This window comes from Nanorana parkeri, unplaced genomic scaffold (assembly GCF_000935625.1).
Source record: "Nanorana parkeri isolate BGI_ZX_2015 unplaced genomic scaffold, ASM93562v1 scaffold2312, whole genome shotgun sequence".
NCBI classification, from domain to species: Eukaryota; Metazoa; Chordata; class Amphibia; order Anura; family Dicroglossidae; genus Nanorana; species Nanorana parkeri.
In genome coordinates this window covers 81,920-105,396 of record NW_017308580.1, presented here as the reverse complement: position 1 = coordinate 105,396, position 23,477 = coordinate 81,920, and the positions used below count along the sequence as shown (strand labels likewise).

General features: G+C 47.5%; 1 protein-coding gene across 2 annotated transcripts in view; it reads left to right on the top strand.

Annotated features, from left to right (window-relative positions):
- SLC6A8 (solute carrier family 6 member 8) overlaps positions 1 to 23,477 on the top strand; it is a 72,009-nt gene that overhangs the window by 9,792 nt on the left and 38,740 nt on the right. For both annotated transcript variants that reach the window (XM_018573276.1, XM_018573275.1), the window contains exons 2-3: positions 4,134 to 4,265; positions 7,190 to 7,451. In XM_018573276.1, the coding sequence (XP_018428778.1) occupies positions 4,134 to 4,265; positions 7,190 to 7,451 (394 nt within the window). The remainder of the gene's footprint in view (positions 1 to 4,133; positions 4,266 to 7,189; positions 7,452 to 23,477) is intronic.

The window sequence follows — 23,477 nt, the reverse complement described above, 5'->3', positions numbered from 1 at the left end:
CCCTGGTACTAAGTGGACTTCAGGAGCATGGTCGGTGTCTCTCCTGGTTGAGGATCTGCATCCATCCTGTCTGTCTGTTACATCAGTGGCTGCCCGCTGTCTCCCAGGTGGATCTACACTGATATGCCAACCAGGTCTGGTGAGTCTGGAGCTTCTGTTGGTCACCCCTGGACACCTAGAACCCCCCCATATCCTCTCTCCTCAGTGAAGATGTTCAATAAATCCAATAAGTCGTTACTTAGTATTATACTACTGGAGTGGACATCAGTTTATGGGCACCAGAAGAAGGGTGGTTAGTGCTATTGGGTGGGCACCTGAAGAACATACCCTAGACAGACTAGAGATGGACCGGGCATGTGGACCTACAAGTCCCATGAGGCTTTGCCAGACTCTGACACCCACAGGCATGATGACTCCCTGAAGCAGAAGTATGATGGGGTTTGTAGCTTCAGCAAAGCTGGCGAGCCAAGGTTGCCCACCCCTGGATTATGGCATAGCACCTGTTCACAGCAGACAGAGGACTGGTAGTATTTATGATTTCCTAACGATGGGTTGGCGCGGTGAATGTCATTGCGTTGTAGGGTGCGTACAAGACTCAGTTTAGTGTCTGATTGAACTTTGCCATCATTGGCTTTCAAGTCAACAAGTCAAAGGCTGGCAGATGACCTCTGTGTGCCTCATGAGTGTCGGCAACGTATCTCCCTTTACCTTGAGTACAGTCATCAAGGGGCTGATCTAAAGAACTTCTGCCCGGCCATATGCTGGGTGAATGCCGATCGCATGGCCAGAGGCGTCTCCAGGCCGGCTGTCACCTGGAGTGGCCACCAGGTGTCACCCGCTGGGACTTCATCACCGGGGGCAGCCATCAGTAATTTTGGGGCCCCTTACACGGCTTTAGGCTGGTGTTGGACCTCTGCAAGGGGACCAGTGCTTCCCCACAGAGAGCAAGGTTTCTTTGCAGCAGCATGCTGGCAGGAGGCAGGCTTTTCTACTCCGGCTGTGGCTGCTTTCTAAAAACCAACCGTAAGACTATGCAAACCTTTTTGCTTTAAGCTCCTGGAGTGTATTTAGCTGATTTTCCAAAGGCTCAGTGTGGCTTTTATACCATAATAATAAAACGCCTCATTATCCCATTATGACCATATTTACTACTCATCTACCTTTGGGGAGAATGATAAGAATAGCCCCCCCCCCCCCCTATATTTTTTTATATAAATGTATCCATAGGGTGATGGCTGTGCTAAAAATACCTTTTTTCCATTCATCTTCAGTAGTGTTTCGGTATTTCACACCCATACGGAGCCTCCAATCCATCCATCTCATCAGCTTCTAGGCCTCCTATGAGTGTTTCCATGTTACTTAAGAGTGTTTATGTATTCCTCAGACATATTGCATTCCCCTGTGAAGCTGAACAGCATTAACGGCTAGTAAGCTAGTAAAGCATGTCAGGGTAACGGCAGAGATCCCGTTCTTTGAGGACATAACACAAACTTACAGCATGACCCAGATACTATTGGCCTGCTCAGGAGCTGTTCCTAAAAAAACTACTTTGGGCTACACGTAGGCAGGCATGCTTCCTTTTTTTTTACCACATGCCAATGGCAGGAAGACCAGATCACTTCATATGGTTAAATTAAAGCTGAACTCAATACAAAGACATCATTCCAGAGCCTCCAATCCTGCCATCTCATCAGCTTCTAGGCCTCCTATGAGTGTTTCTACGTTACTTAAAGGAGAACTATGGTGGTCAGGGCTTTTTCCCATAGTTCTCCTTAGGGTAACGGGAGGACACAAACTAGAGTCCTCCCGTCACCCTCAGCTCAGTATACCGCGAGCTACAGCTACCCCGTCCGTTCCGCCAGTCAGCGCTGGAGGATCGGAGCGGGGAGGGGGGAATCCAGCCCTTCCCCTGTCACGGCAGAGAGCTGTAACAGGATCGAGAGGTGAGCGAACGCCGGTATGTGTTCTCTCACCTCCCGATCTACTGAGCCGACCTGTGACAGTCTCATTGTCACACGTCGGCTAGAACTATGAGGTGAGTGAAAAGCACCCCCCCCCCCATAGTTCTCCTTTAAGAGTGTAGACCTTGGACATATTGCATTCCCCATGCCAGTCCTGGGCCCACGGGAGGGGCAGCGGAGCCTGAGATATCGTACATGGCAGGGGATATCGGGCCATCTTTTATTTGTTCCCTCCCCTCCCGATCTACTGAGCCGACCTGTGACAGTCTCATTGTCACACGTCGGCTAGAACTATGAGGTGAGTGAAAAGCACCCCCCCCCCCATAGTTCTCCTTTAAGAGTGTAGACCTTGGACATATTGCATTCCCCATGCCAGTCCTGGGCCCACGGGAGGGGCAGCGGAGCCTGAGATATCGTACATGGCAGGGGATATCGGGCCATCTTAGGTACCCCTGTGGTATTTTTCAGCCGCCCCAATCACTTCCAGTCTAAATCCAACAGTTGACAGCCAACAATTTGCACACTATTCTCATCTTTCTTCTCAAACCCTTCCAACTGAATATTATTTGGCGCATCCCCCCCAAAAAAAATCAGGTTTCCATTCGCCAAATATTTGGCGCACTGACAGTAGTTTATCTGGCCCGCTGCGCTTGTTCCGTCGTATAGCCTAGCTGCCCTCCGGATACAGCAATGGCGGGTATACCTTGTGACCGAGCTCTTCCATAGCCTGCATCCAACGTTCTAATCCTCCGAATCCTCTTATAAACCAAACTGTCTCCTCTGCTTACTGGACATAAACACTAATCAAACTCTCTCTCGCCATAGCGATGACTGACCCAAGTATTAAGTCTCCTGCAGCCTCCACAGGGCTGGAAACCGGTGGCAGCAGATTTATGAAAGGGAACCTCGCTGGTTATCTTGAAAGGGGGAGAGGTCATTACACTAATCAAGCATTTTCTTTCCTGGGACTTGCTCTGAGGAGCAAGGGCGCCACTTGAGTAGGAGTTCACGATTCACTCCTGTAGTAGTGTGCACGGAATAAGGAATAGTAAATTCAACATTTTTGTATCGAGGGTTTAATAACGCTTCAATGTTATATGTGGGCAGCACAGGGGCGTAGTGGTTAGCGCTTCTGCCTAAGGTCCCCGGTTCAGATCCCGTCCAGGGTCACTATCTGCAAGGAGTTTGCATGTCCTCCCTGTGCTTGCGTGGGTTTCCTCCGGGTACTCCGGTTTCCTCCCACACTCCAGAGACATGCTGGGAGCAGTGGCGTCACAAGGGGGATGCGGGGTGTGCGGCCCGCACCCGGGTGACACCATTGAAGGGGGTGACACCAAAATGACTCACAGTCATTTTGGTGTAACCCCCCTCTTGAAAAGTCGGGCGCTCGGTCATGGACCGAACGCCCGACAGTATCAGGAGAGAGGAGGGGACCCGGCGGCATACCTTATCCCGCCTGGTGACTGTCTCCTCCTGACTGTCTCCTCCTCATCGCGCATCGCGCGCGGTGACGTCTCGGCGGGGTGACATTTGGACACTGCTCCGGGTGTCACCCAGCCTCGGGACGCCCCTGGCTGGGAGGTTAATTGGCTCCTCTCTAAGTTGGCCCTCCTATGTATGCATGTGAGATAGGGACCTTAGATTGTAAGCTCCTTGAGGGCGGGGACTGATGTGAATGTGCAACTATGTAAAGTGCTGCGTAAGTTGTTGGCGCTCTATAAATACCTGTAATAAATAAATTACACTCGGTGTACAGACGTTGAATATTTTAAGAGCAGATGAACAGGAAGAATTGGTAGAGGTGAACGTGAGGCCCCATTCACACTTGAGCTGAGCGTCCTTGGTCATTTGCATTTTCCCCGTGTTTCAGGCATAAGAGGTTTTTATAATTACTTTTAGCCAATGGAAGTCTAGTTACGAGTCAAGAAAATGTGTGAAAAATGTACATTGCCTGCAGGAGCTCCCATTGAAGTCTATTGGGTTCCCACAAGAAGGTCATGTACTTCTTCAAGCGACAAGAGACCCAACGGTCAGGTGTGAAGGTGTGCAGTCCATGCAGGATATATGTAAATGGACCTGTGATAGTGATTTGAATAGAGTTGTGCAGTTTGAAACTTTTTTGTATTTATTTTTAATTAAAGTACCTTTTTTTTTTTTTTTCTTTCTGTTTAGGTGTTTTTCTCATTCCATATGTCCTGATCGCCATCTTTGGTGGAATTCCAATTTTCTTCCTGGAAATCGCCCTGGGACAGTTCATGAAAGCTGGGAGCATTGCTGTATGGAACATAGCTCCTCTTTTCCAAGGTCAGTCCTTTAAGATTATTGCGCAAGTTATCACTCTTCAACCCCCTCACCACTAAATTCTCGTTGGCCCTTTTAGGTGGTTCTTAAGCATGGGAGTTGGAGGTGGGCTTACCGATAATTTGATCACTGTCATTGGCTGTTGCGGTTCCGGTCACATAATTGGGAGACTGTCCCTCCGGCTACCGATGGTAAATGCTGACCTGGAACTGTTGAAGACTGCTGGCAGCGTGCCAGTGAGCATGCACTTAGCATAGAACAGCAGAGCCGGCTGCCGCATATATGGCGGGAACAAATTAAAGTGCATAGCCATAGCTTTTTGTTTCATTTTAGATAGAGTAGGGAAGGGGTTAACCCCTGTCAGGTTAGCCAAAAAGGATCTAAATCCACTGTAAGTTCCCCAAATCTTTTGCAAACCTAGATATCACCTTGTAAGTTGCTGTGAATTAGCCTGCGCAGAGAGCAGAGCTGTGGGAGGGGATGGGCTTTTTATGGTGGGGCTGGAGGAAGATATCAATGGATTATAAATGTGGTGACATCACCAATGAGATCTATATGTCCCTCTGCCGCAGTGGCAAGTTCCTGAAGACTGTTCCTCCATCCCCAGGTCCATACTGAGGTACAGACCTTCAATAATTGGACTGGAGAAAATGATCAATGTACTACAATGGACTACAAACGTAGTGATGTCAACTTTGAGGTCTATGGGCCCCTCTGCCTCTTCCTTCAGCCCCAGGTCTATACAAAGTTACAGACCTTCAGTCTTGAAGCTGGAGTAGGTTATCAATGGACTACAGTGGACTACAAGTTCATTGATGTCACCATTGAGATCTATGGGTCCCTCTGCCACAGTGGCAGGCTCTTTAGACTGTTCCTCCAGACCCAGGTTGGTACAGACATACAGACCTTCATTGATAGAGCTAGAGAAAGTTACCAATGGACTACAAATGTGGTGACATTACCACTGAGATCTGTGGGTCCCTATACCATAGTAACAAGCTCCTGAAGACTCTTCCTCCAGCCCCAGGTCTATACAAAGGTACAGACCTTCAGCCTTGAAGCTGGAGGAAGTTATCAATGGACTACATTGAACTACAAGTTCATTGATGTCACCGTTGAGATCTATGGGTCCCTCTGCCACAGTGGCAGGCTCTTTAGACTGTTCCTCCAGACCCAGGTTTTTACGGACATACAGACCTTCATTGATGGAGCTAGAGGAAGTTACCAATGGACTACAAATGTGGTGACATCACCACGGAAATCTAAGGGTCGCTCTGCCACAGTGACAAGCTCCTGAAGACTGTTCCTCCAGCCCCAGGTCTAAAGAGAGGTACGGCTCTTCAGTCATGGAGCTGGAGGAAGTTATCAATGAACTTCAGGGGACTACAAGTGCACTGATATCACCACTGAAATCTGTGGGTCCCTCTGCCACAGTGGCAGAATCCTCAGACTGTTCCTCCAGCCTCAGGTCTGTACAGAGGTGCGGGCCTCCTGCTACAGAACTGTAGCTTATTAATGGAGTACAAGTGCAGAGACACAAACAGCCCTGCCAAATTCAAACATGCATAGGAGCCTGCAAGGAGAAGTACCCTTGATTCAGCTTAGCCTTTGAGGATGGGTGCTGCAGGATGGCACCATGTTCCATGTTACATCCTAAATATGGGTGGAACATAGAAGCATGCAAGGTGTATTAATATCCTAATGACCGAAGCCTCATCTACCATTCTCCTGGCTTCATGCGCATTCTTCCGTTCTATTAGCGGTTGGGTTAATGTAGCTTTCTCCTTTACTGAACTCTACAGACTGTCTCATGACCCTCAGCTAATGTATGCAAGCTCAGCAAAGCGTTTCCCATTCAAGCGGGAGTCGCGTTCCTGCCCCTAGTCCAACAAGCTTGTGATGCTCTAGCCCGAGGCTGCCTCTTGTTAATTGAATAACATGTAATGGTGTGTTCTCATTGCCTACACCCACCACCTCTACGCTCTTGGAGGACCATGGGGCTGGTGAGGGAATATTGTCACATGTGAGGCGCGTGATTTCTGTGGATGTTGATGATTAAAATGTAGAACTTTAATAAAGTGCAACCCCAGCCCCAAAACCATTTTACCTGTCCATTCACACTAGGCGCATGCTAAAATGATCAGCGTGTACCGGGGGTGGGGGGGGGAGGCGCTGCTTCGTTTTGCTTACCTTTTTCCTGCTGTATTAAAATGTCAAAGCGACATTTCATTTATTCCATTCATGAAGTCACCGGCCGTCTTCGCACTGGACAGTGACTGCGCGTGAGCTTCCGGGGGAATTGCAGCCTGACAGTAAAGGAGAAGCGGAAGACTGATAAGCTCATCTCTCTGTCACTGGCCGGAGTTCAGCTAAATTCAAAATATTAACAATCACTTATAAAGCCTTCCACAACTCCGCCCCCGGCTATATCTCCAACCTGGTCTCAAAGTATCACCCTAACAGACTGCTCCGCTCTTCCCAAGACCTCCTGCTTTCCAGCTCCCTTGTCAACTCCTCCCATGCTCGCCTCCAGGACTTCTCTAGAGTCTCTCCCATATACTGGAACTCTTTACCCCGACCTGTCCGTCTGTCTCCCACTCTGACTGCCTATCCCTAAAAACTCATCTCTTCAGGGAAGCCGATCCCACCTCAACCTAACCGCTCAACAATTCATGCCCACACAGCTCCCTCCTCATGTATCACTGGCCCCTCCCTTTTAGATTGTAAGCCCTCAGGGTCAGGGCCCTCCTTACCATCTTGCCTTGAATTGTATTGTGATTGTAATGTCTTCCTTATATTGTACATCGCTGCGCACACTGTTGGCGCCATATAACCCCTGTATAATAATAATAATAATGATAGCACTGCCTATAAATACACTATATGTCCACGTACTCTCTTTAATCCCATATGTATTTGTTCTATAGGGATCGGGTTTGCCTCGGTGGTGATTGTCTTCTTCTGCAACACGTATTACATAATGATCTTGACGTGGGCAGTTTACTACCTGGTGAAATCGTTCACATCAGTGCTGCCCTGGTCACACTGCAATAACACCTGGAACTCCCCGGAATGTGTGGACATATTCCGGCACGAGGACTGCAGCAATGCCACCCACAATTCAACCTACGGGAACCTGACCTGCGACGAACTCTCCGACAAGGTGTCCCCCATCACCGAATTTTGGGAGTAAGTGACCTTTTCCTAACCTAGGAATACCAAGTATTTCAACTTTTTATGATGCAATGACATTCTACAACACTACCATGATCTCCACTCTACACAACCTGGAAGCAGCCATTGGGTGCTAACCTGTTATTCATGGCAGCACATTCTGTTTATTACAAAAAAAAAGACAAAATGTCACCCACCTGGGGATTTTTGTGGCTTCCAATTGGAGGGGTGTCATATGTGGGGCAATATTTAGTATGAATTAACCAAAATTCAACAAATATACCCATAAATATGGCACAGTAACATATATATATGTATGTATAGTATCACAAGTACGGGTGAGCTCGGGTTCGGTCTGAACCCGAGCTTAAACGGACCCGGAAGGAAGCTGTCGGTGTTTGCCCAATTAGCTGTAGTCTGGGAATTCCCCACTCCGCAGCTACACCTAAACAAAGGAGCTGGTAAAATCGTTGACTTTATATGGCCACGTAGCCAAATTTGGTCAATTACATTGACCCAATATAGCCAGGTGGCCATATAATGAACAGTATGCCGGCGAAATCATTGACTTTATATGGCCACATAGCCATATTTGGTCAATGAGATTGACCCAATATAGCCATGTGGCCGTATAATGAACAGTATGCCGGCGAAATCATTGACTTTATATGGCCACGTAGCCATATTTGGTCAATGAGATTGACCCCAATATAGCCATGTGGCCGTATAATGGGCAGGATGCTGGTGAAATCATTGACCTTATATGGCCACCTGGCCATATTTGGCCAATAACATTGACCGAACCTAATATACATTGGGTTGAACGCTGGTGAGATCATTGACCTTATATGGCCATGTGACCATATTAAGTCATTATCATTGACCAAATGTGGCCATGTGGCCATGCGAGGTCAATGATGTCACCAGCACCCCACCCTTTTGTTTATGTGCAGTTGCAGAGCGGGGCTTCCTTTCAGATGCGCTTGGAAAATTGCCCGGTTGGAAAACCTATCGGCAAGCAACTGGTAAAAGCAACATACCTTGTTGATGCCACAGGTTCTTATCAGTTTGACAGACTGAATGCTGCTTTGCTGTAGGTAATGGCTGCATCCACTGTGTGAGGGTGATAGATAACATATGCCTGCTTCAATGGCCTGCTTTGCTGCAAGCAAGACAAGTGTTGCAGTTGGGTGAAGTAATCTTTTACAAAATTAATTGTTTGGCTGAATTGGATTAGTTTTCCCCAAGGCATGCTCTATGTGGTGCTGATATCATGCCAATGTCCAAGCACCTTCCACCCTGCAAGTATTTATTAACTTCTCTGCTGCAAAGAGCAACATCAGCCAAAACTTTTTTTTTTTTACTAGGCTTGGACAGAGTGAGGAAAGGTTAAAACTTCTGTCAGATTTTTAATGCTGTCTGTGTCCCTGTGGAGAAGAATTCCTACCTTCGACGGGTGTCGGGAGATATCTCTTCATGATTGATCTCGGTAGACAATGGTCACCAGGAGAGTAAGTCAGAGTCAATCTCCAAAACAGGTAAACAGACAGCAATTGAAACCTATAAGACAAATCCATCCAGCACCTGATCGCAATAGAGAGTGGGTGGCTACCAGAGATACCGTATTATAGCTGATAACATAGAAAAAGGCCAGCACCCCATAATGAGCCTTAGATGTTTATTGGGGGTTCAAAAAAACAAGCGACAAAGAAAAGGTCCACAAACCATGTTCCTCCACCAGGTAACAAAGAAAAAGTGCCAAGAACATGTTCCTCCACCAGGTATCAAAGAAAAAGCAATGGAAAAGGGCCAAAATCACGTTTCTCCACCAAGAGTCAAAGAAAAAGTGCCAAGAAACATGTTCCTCCACCACTTTTTCTTTGTCACTTGGTGGAGAAACGTGTTTTTGATGGAGAAACACATTTTTGGCCCTTTTCTTTGTCACTTGGTGAAGGAATGTGTTTTTGGAACTTGTGCTTTGGCACGTCTTCTATATCATCAGTCAGTGTCTCTCTCCTCTTCTCAGGAAGGTACCAAGTGCACAGGGGGGGCCATGACCTTAAAAACTACACTACACTGCAAATTATACATTAAACTGAAATAAAACAATCTAGCTTGGAGCCCAGACCTCCTCGGCTGCCTGGGCCCCTCACACAAGTAACGGCCATACCCCCCTGATGGCGGTCTTGGCCGGGGACTCGGATCGCGACCCCCCTGTTCACTTGCGGGACCCCATATGGGGTCGCGACCCACACTTTAAGAAGCACTGTTCTATGTCACTTGGTGGAGGAACATGTTTTTGGCAGATTTACTTTGTCACTCGGTAGAGGAACATGTCTTTGGTGGAGGAACATATTTTTGGCACGTTTACTTTGTCACTTGTCTTGTTGAGCCCTCAATAGTTAACGGAGGCTCATTATGGAGTGCTGGATTTTTTTTTTTCTATTTTAAGAGCAATTAAAACCGTACCGAGGTTTAAATCTTTCCCACTCTCCCAAAATGTAAGCGGAAAAAAAAAAAGTTTTGTCTGGGGTTCTACTTTTTAATAAATCTTTGGTGGCAGTTTGCAGGTACATGATTTGTTCAGGGGAGGACAGGGAAGAGGCATACAATTAGAGAGACACAGAGTGAGGACATTTATTGGTTGTCTGAGATGTCGTTCAGAAGGTCTTATGGCTGCTCATCGTGATTGATTAGACCGGATTGAGCTAATGGAAAACATGTTATTGTCAAATAGAAAAAAAGAACAATCAGCGTAGCGAACTAGAGGAAAGAATGGGCTAAATTTATCAATGTGTCTGAGGAGAAAATCGGGAAAATTTGATGAGCCATAATATTAATGTGGAAGAGCAAAGTGGATAATCCCTTTAGTCCCAACCAGTTAGTGAATATTTAGATACAATTACAAATCCCAGCATGCCCTGTCAGGGAACACACATGGGCTCGGCCTAAACCTGGAGCTTTCATCTGCTGCAGAATTACATGACACGCCATGCATAGCTACCAATTGTCCATCATTCGAAAGCATAACTTGTTCCTCCTCAGTTGTTCCTCTTTTTTTGGTACACAACAACAAGTGAGAAGATAGAGAGGAATTCTCCTCCTAAAGCAGGGGTGTCAAACTCAATTTAATCATGGGCCGTGTTAACATTATGGTTGCCCTCAAAGGTATCTGTAAGACGATATAAATGTATCTAATCTTTATCATCATTGCCTCTGCGTTCCATTATCACGGGTTTTAGTAATAACCTAATACCTAGATCTGAAAGTAGAAGTCTAGGAAATGGCCTGGTGGGCCGGATTCAGCCCCTGGGCCTTGAGTTTGACACATGTGTTCTAAAGGGTTGGTTCACCTTCACCAAAAAAAAATTGCCCATGCGTTCCACGGTCCCCAGTACATAAAAAAAAACACTGCCTTTTTTTTTAAATAGAAGCTTCTTTTGGATGGCTTACTTCTAGGCCATGCGTGACCTTTCATAAGTTTGTCTGAAGAATTCCTAGGTAGATGACCCCCCTCCCTTGAAGAATTCCTAGGTAGATGACCCCCCCCCCTTGAAGAATTCCTAGGTAGATGACCCCCCTCCCTTGAAGAACTCCTAGGTAGATGACCCCCCCCCCTTGAAGAATTCCTAGGTAGATGACCCCCCTCCCTTGAAGAACTCCTAGGTAGATGACCCCCCCCCCTTGAAGAATTCCTAGGTAGATGACCCCCCTCCCTTGAAGAACTCCTAGGTAGATGACCCCCCCCCCTTGAAGAATTCCTAGGTAGATGACCCCCCTCCCTTGAAGAACTCCTAGGTAGATGACCCCCCCCCCTTGAAGAATTCCTAGGTAGATGACCCCCCTCCCTTGAAGAACTCCTAGGTAGATGACCCCCCCCCCTTGAAGAATTCCTAGGTAGATGACCCCCCTCCCTTGAAGAACTCCTAGGTAGATGACCCCCCCCCCTTGAAGAATTCCTAGGTAGATGACCCCCCTCCCTTGAAGAACTCCTAGGTAGATGACCCCCCCCCCTTGAAGAATTCCTAGGTAGATGACCCCCCTCCCTTGAAGAACTCCTAGGTAGATGACCCCCCCCCCTTGAAGAATTCCTAGGTAGATGACCCCCCTCCCTTGAAGAACTCCTAGGTAGATGACCCCCCCCCCTTGAAGAATTCCTAGGTAGATGACCCCCCTCCCTTGAAGAACTCCTAGGTAGATGACCCCCCCCCCTTGAAGAATTCCTAGGTAGATGACCCCCCTCCCTTGAAGAACTCCTAGGTAGATGACCCCCCCCCCTTGAAGAATTCCTAGGTAGATGACCCCCCTCCCTTGAAGAACTCCTAGGTAGATGACCCCCCCCCCTTGAAGAATTCCTAGGTAGATGACCCCCCTCCCTTGAAGAACTCCTAGGTAGATGACCCCCCCCCCTTGAAGAATTCCTAGGTAGATGACCCCCCTCCCTTGAAGAACTCCTAGGTAGATGACCCCCCCCCCTTGAAGAATTCCTAGGTAGATGACCCCCCTCCCTTGAAGAACTCCTAGGTAGATGACCCCCCCCCCTTGAAGAATTCCTAGGTAGATGACCCCCCTCCCTTGAAGAACTCCTAGGTAGATGACCCCCCCCCCTTGAAGAATTCCTAGGTAGATGACCCCCCTCCCTTGAAGAACTCCTAGGTAGATGACCCCCCCCCCTTGAAGAATTCCTAGGTAGATGACCCCCCTCCCTTGAAGAACTCCTAGGTAGATGACCCCCCCCCCTTGAAGAATTCCTAGGTAGATGACCCCCCTCCCTTGAAGAACTCCTAGGTAGATGACCCCCCCCCCTTGAAGAATTCCTAGGTAGATGACCCCCCTCCCTTGAAGAACTCCTAGGTAGATGACCCCCCCCCCTTGAAGAATTCCTAGGTAGATGACCCCCCTCCCTTGAAGAACTCCTAGGTAGATGACCCCCCCCCCTTGAAGAATTCCTAGGTAGATGACCCCCCTCCCTTGAAGAACTCCTAGGTAGATGACCCCCCCCCCTTGAAGAATTCCTAGGTAGATGACCCCCCTCCCTTGAAGAACTCCTAGGTAGATGACCCCCCCCCCTTGAAGAATTCCTAGGTAGATGACCCCCCTCCCTTGAAGAACTCCTAGGTAGATGACCCCCCCCCCTTGAAGAATTCCTAGGTAGATGACCCCCCTCCCTTGAAGAACTCCTAGGTAGATGACCCCCCCCCCTTGAAGAATTCCTAGGTAGATGACCCCCCTCCCTTGAAGAACTCCTAGGTAGATGACCCCCCCCCCTTGAAGAATTCCTAGGTAGATGACCCCCCTCCCTTGAAGAACTCCTAGGTAGATGACCCCCCCCCCTTGAAGAATTCCTAGGTAGATGACCCCCCTCCCTTGAAGAACTCCTAGGTAGATGACCCCCCCCCCTTGAAGAATTCCTAGGTAGATGACCCCCCTCCCTTGAAGAACTCCTAGGTAGATGACCCCCCCCCCTTGAAGAATTCCTAGGTAGATGACCCCCCTCCCTTGAAGAACTCCTAGGTAGATGACCCCCCCCCCTTGAAGAATTCCTAGGTAGATGACCCCCCTCCCTTGAAGAACTCCTAGGTAGATGACCCCCCCCCCTTGAAGAATTCCTAGGTAGATGACCCCCCTCCCTTGAAGAACTCCTAGGTAGATGACCCCCCCCCCTTGAAGAATTCCTAGGTAGATGACCCCCCTCCCTTGAAGAACTCCTAGGTAGATGACCCCCCCCCCTTGAAGAATTCCTAGGTAGATGACCCCCCTCCCTTGAAGAACTCCTAGGTAGATGACCCCCCCCCCTTGAAGAATTCCTAGGTAGATGACCCCCCTCCCTTGAAGAACTCCTAGGTAGATGACCCCCCCCCCTTGAAGAATTCCTAGGTAGATGACCCCCCTCCCTTGAAGAACTCCTAGGTAGATGACCCCCCCCCCTTGAAGAATTCCTAGGTAGATGACCCCCCTCCCTTGAAGAACTCCTAGGTAGATGACCCCCCCCCCTTGAAGAATTCCTAGGTAGATGACCCCCCTCCCTTGAAGAACTCCTAGGTAGATGACCCCCCCCCCTTGAAGAATTCCTAGGTAGATGACCCCCCTCCCTTGAAGAACTCCTAGGTAGATGACCCCCCCCCCTTGAAGAATTCCTAGGTAGATGACCCCCCTCCCTTGAAGAACTCCTAGGTAGATGACCCCCCCCCCTTGAAGAATTCCTAGGTAGATGACCCCCCTCCCTTGAAGAACTCCTAGGTAGATGACCCCCCCCCCTTGAAGAATTCCTAGGTAGATGACCCCCCTCCCTTGAAGAACTCCTAGGTAGATGACCCCCCCCCCTTGAAGAATTCCTAGGTAGATGACCCCCCTCCCTTGAAGAACTCCTAGGTAGATGACCCCCCCCCCTTGAAGAATTCCTAGGTAGATGACCCCCCTCCCTTGAAGAACTCCTAGGTAGATGACCCCCCCCCCTTGAAGAATTCCTAGGTAGATGACCCCCCTCCCTTGAAGAACTCCTAGGTAGATGACCCCCCCCCCTTGAAGAATTCCTAGGTAGATGACCCCCCTCCCTTGAAGAACTCCTAGGTAGATGACCCCCCCCCCTTGAAGAATTCCTAGGTAGATGACCCCCCTCCCTTGAAGAACTCCTAGGTAGATGACCCCCCCCCCTTGAAGAATTCCTAGGTAGATGACCCCCCTCCCTTGAAGAACTCCTAGGTAGATGACCCCCCCCCCTTGAAGAATTCCTAGGTAGATGACCCCCCTCCCTTGAAGAACTCCTAGGTAGATGACCCCCCCCCCTTGAAGAATTCCTAGGTAGATGATCCCCCTCCCTTGAATAATTCCTAGGTAGATTACCCCCCTCCCTTGAAGAATTCCTAGGTAGATGACCCCCCTCCCTTGAAGAATTCCTAGGGAGATGATCCCCCTCCCTTGAAGAGTTCCTAGGTAGATGATCCCCCGCCCTTGAAGAATTCCTAGGTAGATGACCCCCCCCCCCTGAAGAATTCCTAGGGAGATGATCCCCCTCCCTTGAAGAGTTCCTAGGTAGATGATCCCCCGCCCTTGAAGAATTCCTAGGTAGATGACCCCCCCCCCCTGAAGAATTCCTAGGGAGATGATCCCCCTCCCTTGAAGAGTTCCTAGGTAGATGATCCCCCGCCCTTGAAGAATTCCTAGGTAGATGACCCCCCCCCCCTGAAGAATTCCTAGGGAGATGATCCCCCTCCCTTGAAGAGTTCCTAGGTAGATGATCCCCCGCCCTTGAAGAATTCCTAGGTAGATGACCCCCCCCCCCTGAAGAATTCCTAGGGAGATGATCCCCCTCCCTTGAAGAGTTCCTAGGTAGATGATCCCCCGCCCTTGAAGAATTCCTAGGTAGATGACCCCCCCCCCCTGAAGAATTCCTAGGGAGATGATCCCCCTCCCTTGAAGAGTTCCTAGGTAGATGATCCCCCGCCCTTGAAGAATTCCTAGGTAGATGACCCCCCCCCCCTGAAGAATTCCTAGGGAGATGATCCCCCTCCCTTGAAGAGTTCCTAGGTAGATGATCCCCCGCCCTTGAAGAATTCCTAGGTAGATGACCCCCCCCCCCTGAAGAATTCCTAGGGAGATGATCCCCCTCCCTTGAAGAGTTCCTAGGTAGATGATCCCCCGCCCTTGAAGAATTCCTAGGTAGATGACCCCCCCCCCCTGAAGAATTCCTAGGGAGATGATCCCCCTCCCTTGAAGAGTTCCTAGGTAGATGATCCCCCGCCCTTGAAGAATTCCTAGGTAGATGACCCCCCCCCCCTGAAGAATTCCTAGGGAGATGATCCCCCTCCCTTGAAGAGTTCCTAGGTAGATGATCCCCCGCCCTTGAAGAATTCCTAGGTAGATGACCCCCCCCCCCTGAAGAATTCCTAGGGAGATGATCCCCCTCCCTTGAAGAGTTCCTAGGTAGATGATCCCCCGCCCTTGAAGAATTCCTAGGTAGATGACCCCCCCCCCCTGAAGAATTCCTAGGGAGATGATCCCCCTCCCTTGAAGAGTTCCTAGGTAGATGATCCCCCGCCCTTGAAGAATTCCTAGGTAGATGACCCCCCCCCCCTGAAGAATTCCTAGGGAGATGATCCCCCTCCCTTGAAGAGTTCCTAGGTAGATGATCCCCCGCCCTTGAAGAATTCCTAGGTAGATGACCCCCCCCCCCTGAAGAATTCCTAGGGAGATGATCCCCCTCCCTTGAAGAGTTCCTAGGTAGATGATCCCCCGCCCTTGAAGAATTCCTAGGTAGATGACCCCCCCCCCCTGAAGAATTCCTAGGGAGATGATCCCCCTCCCTTGAAGAGTTCCTAGGTAGATGATCCCCCGCCCTTGAAGAATTCCTAGGTAGATGACCCCCCCCCCCTGAAGAATTCCTAGGGAGATGATCCCCCTCCCTTGAAGAGTTCCTAGGTAGATGATCCCCCGCCCTTGAAGAATTCCTAGGTAGATGACCCCCCCCCCCTGAAGAATTCCTAGGGAGATGATCCCCCTCCCTTGAAGAGTTCCTAGGTAGATGATCCCCCGCCCTTGAAGAATTCCTAGGTAGATGACCCCCCTCCCTTGAAGAACCCCTAGGTAGATGACCCCCTCTCAGCTGCACCTGAGGCGAGTACCTCACTCGCCCCCATGGTAGCTACGGCCCTGGTTCCGCATGTCATGCTATCTAGAAAGGACAGAGGAGGTCGCCTACCTAGGACTTTTCAGACAGGCTATGGAAGGGCCGTGCATATCTTACAGGTATACCATTGCAAAGAAACTTCTTTTTTTTTTAAACTGCGTAGCGGTTTTTTTTATGTAGTTGGGACGCTGCATGGGGAATCATCTTCCTCCCTGCGTTGGCTAGTAAATGTGGAAGTGACCTGGTGGTGGGACACAGCACAGTCCAAACCCCTGTAAGGGGGTTCCTGGCGAACCCCCTTAGATTACTCTCCTCAGTGAATGCAATTGTGGACGGGGCAAGGTTCTGTGGGCTTCATTCTGCTCTGTTCTCTTCACTATTCCCCGACTGGCAGGTTAGTGATTTATTAATAACTGGAAAATGCGCAGTTACCTATTTCTAGGGTTATGATTTTGTATTGCTCGGGTCACTTTACAGCCAGACCGGGCCTTGCTTACACACGTCTCCCGGGAGCCATATGCTCTGTGTGCAGAGGAACAGAAGACGGCTTTGCGTGAGCGAGAAATAAAGCTGCTTATAAATGCTCCGTAGCTTCTGCGTACAAAAAAAAAATAGAATTTTTCTTTACCGCAAATGTTCCGAGGTTCCCTTGAGGCCTACGGCATGGGCTCTTCAACTGTCCCTGATTAGCTGGGACGTGCCGGTCACGTTGTGCTGCATCATCATTCACACAACCTGCAATCCATAAAGAAACCTGAGCTGTGGAGGCGGCTGCACGTGAAAGGGTAACTTTGCTTTATGAAAAATAAAGTCTACTCAAGGTCAGCGAAACCCGAACACTCTAGCAACGGATATAAATTTTGGGGGGGAGAATGAGTCGTGGCTTATTCATATGGAAATATCACAGTCAAGACTATTTTTAGTGGGGGGCCAGTAGCCCCTATCTTAATTTTGGTTGCCCCCGTCTGCCTGACATCTTGTGTCCGGGTTTCTGCTGCCATGAAACCCGGACACAGCATTCAAAACCCGGATTGTCCGGGTGAATCCTGGACCGGTGGCAACCCTATCAGTCATATTTATTGCAACTTCATTGGAACTCTAGCTGATTTGTTAAAACCAGTACTGGGACAAGATCCCATAGCACTCATGCTATCCCCCTTCTTCTGAAGTGAGATAGATAGAGGCAGGCATGTCTGCAGTCCGCTGGCCTCCAACATGAAGATTACCACTAGGGATGCACCGATACCACTTTTTTAAGACCGAGTACGAGTACCGATACTTTTGATCAAGTACTCGCAGATACCAATTACCGATACTTTTTCTTAAAGGGACAGGTCACATTTTTTTCTAAAGCAATGCAAACGAATGCTTTAAGGTCACTTTCCTAATATTATGATTCATGAGATGACGAGGGAGCATGACGCCGGCTTCCCGGCTAATCAGAATGCCGGGCGCTGCGTCATTAGACGGCGCCCGGCTTCCGGATTTGCTAGCTTCCTGACCAGTCGGGAAGCCGGGCAGCGCGTCATTGCACGCTACCTGGCTTCCTGATTGGCCGGGAAGTCGGCTCCATGCTCTCTCATCACAAGTGACGTGAGAGCATGGAGCCGTTTCCTGGCCAATCAAGAAACCGGGCACCTGGCAATGATTCACATTCCACCCGTGACTACCTTTCACATTCCACCCGTGACTACCTTTCACATTCCACCCGTGACTACCTTTCACATTCCACCCATGACTACCTTTCAACTGGAAAAATGAAAGCCGTACGTTGACTGAATGGTATTAGCAACACAAACTTTTCCTCCGGGTTTACTATTAGCAACCCATTACAAATGAAAATGAACTGGCAGGGCATGCTGGAACTTGTAGTAGGAAGGTAATTCCATATTTCTTAAAGTGCACTTGTACTATGGTAGGAGAGGTAGATGCTATTCTTTGTCTGTGTAGTAATTAAACGTCCTGTATTGACCCATTGCTATATTCTGTAGTTTTGGTTTATAGAAAGTATCGATTTAGACTTTGTGTCCATATTGTCAATCCTTAAAGTCATAATTCATATCGTCTTCCAGCCCTAATGAAGGGGGATGGGTGAGCCCCTGACACATGTTGGCTTTGTATCTTTATATTCATTGAATAAACCACACTTTATGGGGACTACACCAACTGGTGTGACGTGCTAAACTTTCTAATACCCTATAAAGTCTTCTCCGGATTCTGGGGAACACCCTTGAGGACAGACAGCTGGCTCAAAAAAAAAAGCGTGATGGACTGGACTTCCTACATCTGTCCACACTAGGGGCCAGTTCTCCGACTAAATACGTTTGTGTTCAGTTGGCTTTATTATTTGCTACTGATATACACACTCGGCAGCCAGAAGACAATTTAGGAGGTCAGGCAGTGGACAGGGCAGCAATTGACACACTTGAGGTGACCTGTCACCCTGACCTCCCAAGAGCTGAAGAGTCAACATATCTATGGAGAGAAATATAAATCTTTCATAGGAAACCTTGAACTAGACACTGAATAATCAGAACGGTAATTAGAGTCAATTGGTACGATAGGCAAGGTTTACTTCAGTGAATTTAAACATGCCTTGGAGGTCTACACTCGATGCTAAAAAGAAAGGATAGACTTGATGGACCACTTGGTCTTTTTTTTGCCGTTACTCTTCGACATTTCTATGTTACCTTATACCTTAAAAACTAGGGATGAGCTCAGGTTCGGACCATGTTGGGCCTGAACCCATGTCCCTTTCGGGTTTGGAGGAGCTCAGGTTCAGGACCATGTTGGGCCTGAACCATGAGCTCCTCCGAACCCGTGAGGGACATGGGGCCACCCACTCAATCAGCTGCTGGCCCGGGGGCATTCCCCACCGTTGAAGCTGCACATAACTAAAAGGGCGGGATGCTTGCGCTGACATCATTGACCTTATAGGGCCACATGGGCATATTAGGTCAATGTCATTGACTAAATATAAGCCATATAAGTGGCCATATAAAGTCAATGACATCACAACATCCCACCCCTGTGCTTGCGTGCAACTGCTTACGGCAGCCAGTTCCGCGGTGAGTCAGCGGAAGGAGCTTCCTTCTGGGTTTCGGAGAAGCTCATGCTCAGATCGAAGCCATTTTAAACCCAAACATAGCCCCTACCTTTCCTACCTACCATCTTTGCAATTTATTGGTTCTTGGAATCTACAGGTGCACTTCAAGGTTGCTAGGAAGTCTTTGCAAGATGTATATTTGCCCATGTATGTGAGTTTCAAGAAATGCAGATTTACATATATATATATATATGACACTGTAGTTTCCCAATGTGATAGCGTACTTCACTTGCTGTGCTTTTGTCCGTTCTCTTGCTATGATGTTTTCTTGCAGTGCTGCGAGCGAGTGGCGGTGGTGGGGGAAGTGTGCCCATGCACTGCGCCCCAGCAAACCCGGGACAGGAGCGGATCATACGGCCTCTCGCTGGCAGCTGCAGGGTGGGATGGTCTTGTTAGCATGATTCTGAAACATGTGAGCCTGACAACAGCCTATCCCCTTTTTTTATTATTATTATTATTATTATTATTATGACTTTGTGTACTTTACCCTCTTTTTTTCTTCATATGTTGCTTTCTTGGTGATGTCATAAAGTGAGATTTGTAGTATGCTGGACACTGATGTGTAGCTGATTTTCTATGTCATCTTATTATTAGGAATATATGAGACCTATAAATATATAAGTGGGAGAGAAAAGCCAACTGTGTGTTAGGTACATAAAACTAGATGAACATCTCCTGTTAGTGAGGACACATTCATGAGAGACCCTGTAACCTGAGAAAGCACCAAAAACATCAAGCGTCCTTTTCCTTCCACATTTGTATTCACTTTGAACTTGCTAGCAAATCTGAGTTCTTTGGGAAGAGTGAACTCCCTGGCACAGCCCACTCTCTCCTTACACGTCCTCTGTCTGTGCTGGCCGAGCTCTGTCTGTGCTGCCCCTCCCCACGCCTCCCTACATAACCTTTTATGTAGCTGATGGGGGAAGAGCAAAGGGGGATACTATAGAGTGCCCCTGGAGTGACAGCTCTGAGTCTTCTGGGGTTGCTGACATCACATTAAAGATGGCAGGGCATTGGAGGTCGACACAAGCCATATGACATACATAACTACATTAAATGCTCATATATTCCGATTGGAAGATTGTTGTTGAAATATAGGGTCTGGTGACAGGGTCTCTTGGAGCATTGTCCCCCAGTAAGACACATTATGACAGAGTAGACGGGAGGTCCCAGTCAATATGTCTTACTGGTTCCCAATCAATATGTCCCCCAGTAAGACATTTTGATTGGGACCCCCCTGTCTACTCTGTCATAATAGGGGAAGCCAATGTGATGATTTCTGTCTCTGCCACTTTCTGCAACTCCCATCATCCTGCCATTCATTGACACAGGCCGAATTTTACCGGCACACTTCTCAGCGAGGGATTTATCCATCATATGTACAATGGACAGCTTGGCCAGAGCTGGGCATCATGGCAAAAAATAGCTGGTGGCCAGAATAACTCAAACCAGAAAATCACAATGTCACAATATCCCCATTAGACAGCACAAGTGTCACCTGGTCTGGGCAAAATTGGCCTGAAGCAATGACCACCATCAGTATTATGTAGGCCCCATTTACCATTAGGCAAAGTAGGCTTGTTCCTATAGACGGCCAAAGGCAAAGCACGACCTTTCCTCTTGTCCTATGGAGAAAAGGGGTTGTGTTCCTTCCTGGAGATCCGATTTTTTTTTTGTTTCAGCTTTTTTGAAAAAACTGTCACAGATTATTCACTGTAATCTTTTTGAGACGTTTTTTCTGATACTGTGTTATATATTTCCAATGAAGTCGTAATGCCGTATTATATTCACTAATCAAAGCTGATTTTATCCACCTACTATCATCTATTATTACTTAATCTTAATCAAAGCTGATTTTATCTATTTATTATTATTCAATTTTATTATTTATTCTTTGTCATCTAAGTTCATCACGATTATTCACATGTCATTTATATCTATTAGCCATAGGCTACACTTTATGTTGTTCACATAGTGATACAAACCATCTTTTTCGTTTACTTTTTATGACTGTTTCGAATACACATAATTTATACATTGATATCCATTGATCACTTAACCCAATCTGTGAATATTTACACATATTTTGTTGACTTTATATCTAGCGCTGTGTTCCAAGTACTCTATCTTTGATGAATGATATCAGGAGGTCTTCATCCCCCCTCCAGATCACCAGAATATCGTCGATATACCTGAGCCTAAGGTTTATTAATGATGACCCAGTGATAGTCTGTCCGTGAGAAAAGCCTCCCTTCACTCAAAATAAAAGGACTTGATACACCCCACCACTCTAATTAGAGTAATGCGGTACAAACGAGGAGAAAGGAGTTAATAGCACACACGGTCAAATTCAAATCAGGGGCACCTATTATCAAATAATAGCGAATGTGGAATTTCAACAACAAATCGAAAAACAAAAGATAACAAAAGATGAAATAACCTGGGAGTAAAAATAGAAATAATATTCCTACGAACAAAGAAGACATCTAAATAGGAAATATTTAATCTCCCAGTTTGGATTTCCCTCCCCCTGATCAATATAACTCACGAAAGTGAATATATGTGTGCAAAGGGAAAAGAAAGGGAACCGAAGCAATTGCTATATCGGTTATCCCCTTTCTCTTCCCCCTCCCCCCTCCTCCCCCCATGGTGGGGATACTAGGTTAATGTTAAGAACTAATGAGGATCGATCCACATATTAATTATGACTGTATGTGTTTTACAATGTTTTTAATGGTGGTCGGTGAATCTAATGTGCAATAGTGTGGTTTTCTCAATAAAATTATATATTTTCTATAATCGGTGACGTGTCCGGATCCTTAAGTTGCCCGCTACTAACCCGTTATCTTCTAACGGGTTAATCCTCGTTTCCTCTTGTCCTAGCCCATAGATATACTCTATGTAATCACATTAAGTCTGAATAGTTTTTTTAACCTAATATTGTAAGTTGTAATTCCACTCCGTTTTATTAAGCGGCTCTTCGTTGAGACCTCTCTTGTGTCCTCTTAGCTCCAGTGCTGGTCACGTTACTGATGGGACCACTCCTGGTCATGTGATCTCTACTAAAGTAATAGATGAGGTCACGTCATGAGGTCATGTGACCTCTACTAAAGTAATAGATGAGATCTTGTTACAAAGTGCCTAGGCCTTTAGCCATGTGACTACCACTAAAGGAAGCCTACTTCAGAATGTTCCCCAGGCAATGAAAGTGCCTTAGGTCCAGTGCTGGTCACATTACTGATGGGACCACTTTTGGTCATGTGATCTCTACTAAAGTAATAGATGAGGTCACGTCATGAGGTCATGTGATCTCTACTAAAGTAATAGATGAGATCTTGTTACAAAGTGCCTAGGCCTTTAGCCATATGACTACCACTTAAGGAAGCCTACTTCAGAATGTTCCCCAGGCAATGAAAGTGCCTTAGGTCCAGTGCTGGTCACATTATTGATGGGACCACTTTTGGTCATGTGATCTCTACTAAAGTAATAGAAGAGGTCACGTCATGAGGTCATGTGATCTCTACTAAAGTAATAGATGAGGTCACGTCATGAGGTCATGTAATCTCTACTAAAGTAGAAGATGAGATCTTGTTACAAAGTGCCTAGGCCTTTAGCCATGTGACTACCACTAAAGGAAGCCTACATCAGAACTTTCCCCAAGGCAATCAAAGTGCCTTAGGTCCCATTCACACCTAGGGGCTTTGTGGCTTCTTTCCCTAAGCGTGACAACGCTCAGCAAGAGGAATCCTACAGTTGTTAGTGGCCCTTGCTCACATCTGAGCGTTCTGTTTCTTGACTCCCTCAGCTCGAGGAAATACACAAGCTTTTTTTCGGTTAGAATTGGGCTTTTTTTTTGGCCCCATAGACTTATTGAGAGTACCTGAAAAATACTTAAAAAAAAACATGTGAAAGTCAATGGGTCCAAAAACACTTCTTCTGCGCTACAATTGGGCGTACAAATGCCCAAAAAGAAATGGCTCGCTCTTAGGTGTGAATGGGGCCCTCCTGTCATTTACACCTCCGAGCAAGATTGCAAAGCAGGATACAGGCTTAAGATAACCGCGCAATGACTCAACAACCGTGTTTACCAGCCTTCCTTGAGGTGAAGGAGAAGCCAGTGTCTGACTTGTGTGTCTGTGTCCACCCTCTATATTCATAGAAGGCCGATGGGTTACAATTTACAAAGAGTCGGAGCTCCCACGCAGGTCTTCGTTGTATCTTCATTGCTTCCACGTGAGGCTGACTCACCACATAGTTTGCATAAGGAGTCATCACTTTTCTGAAATTGCATTGAAGGTTATTAATAATA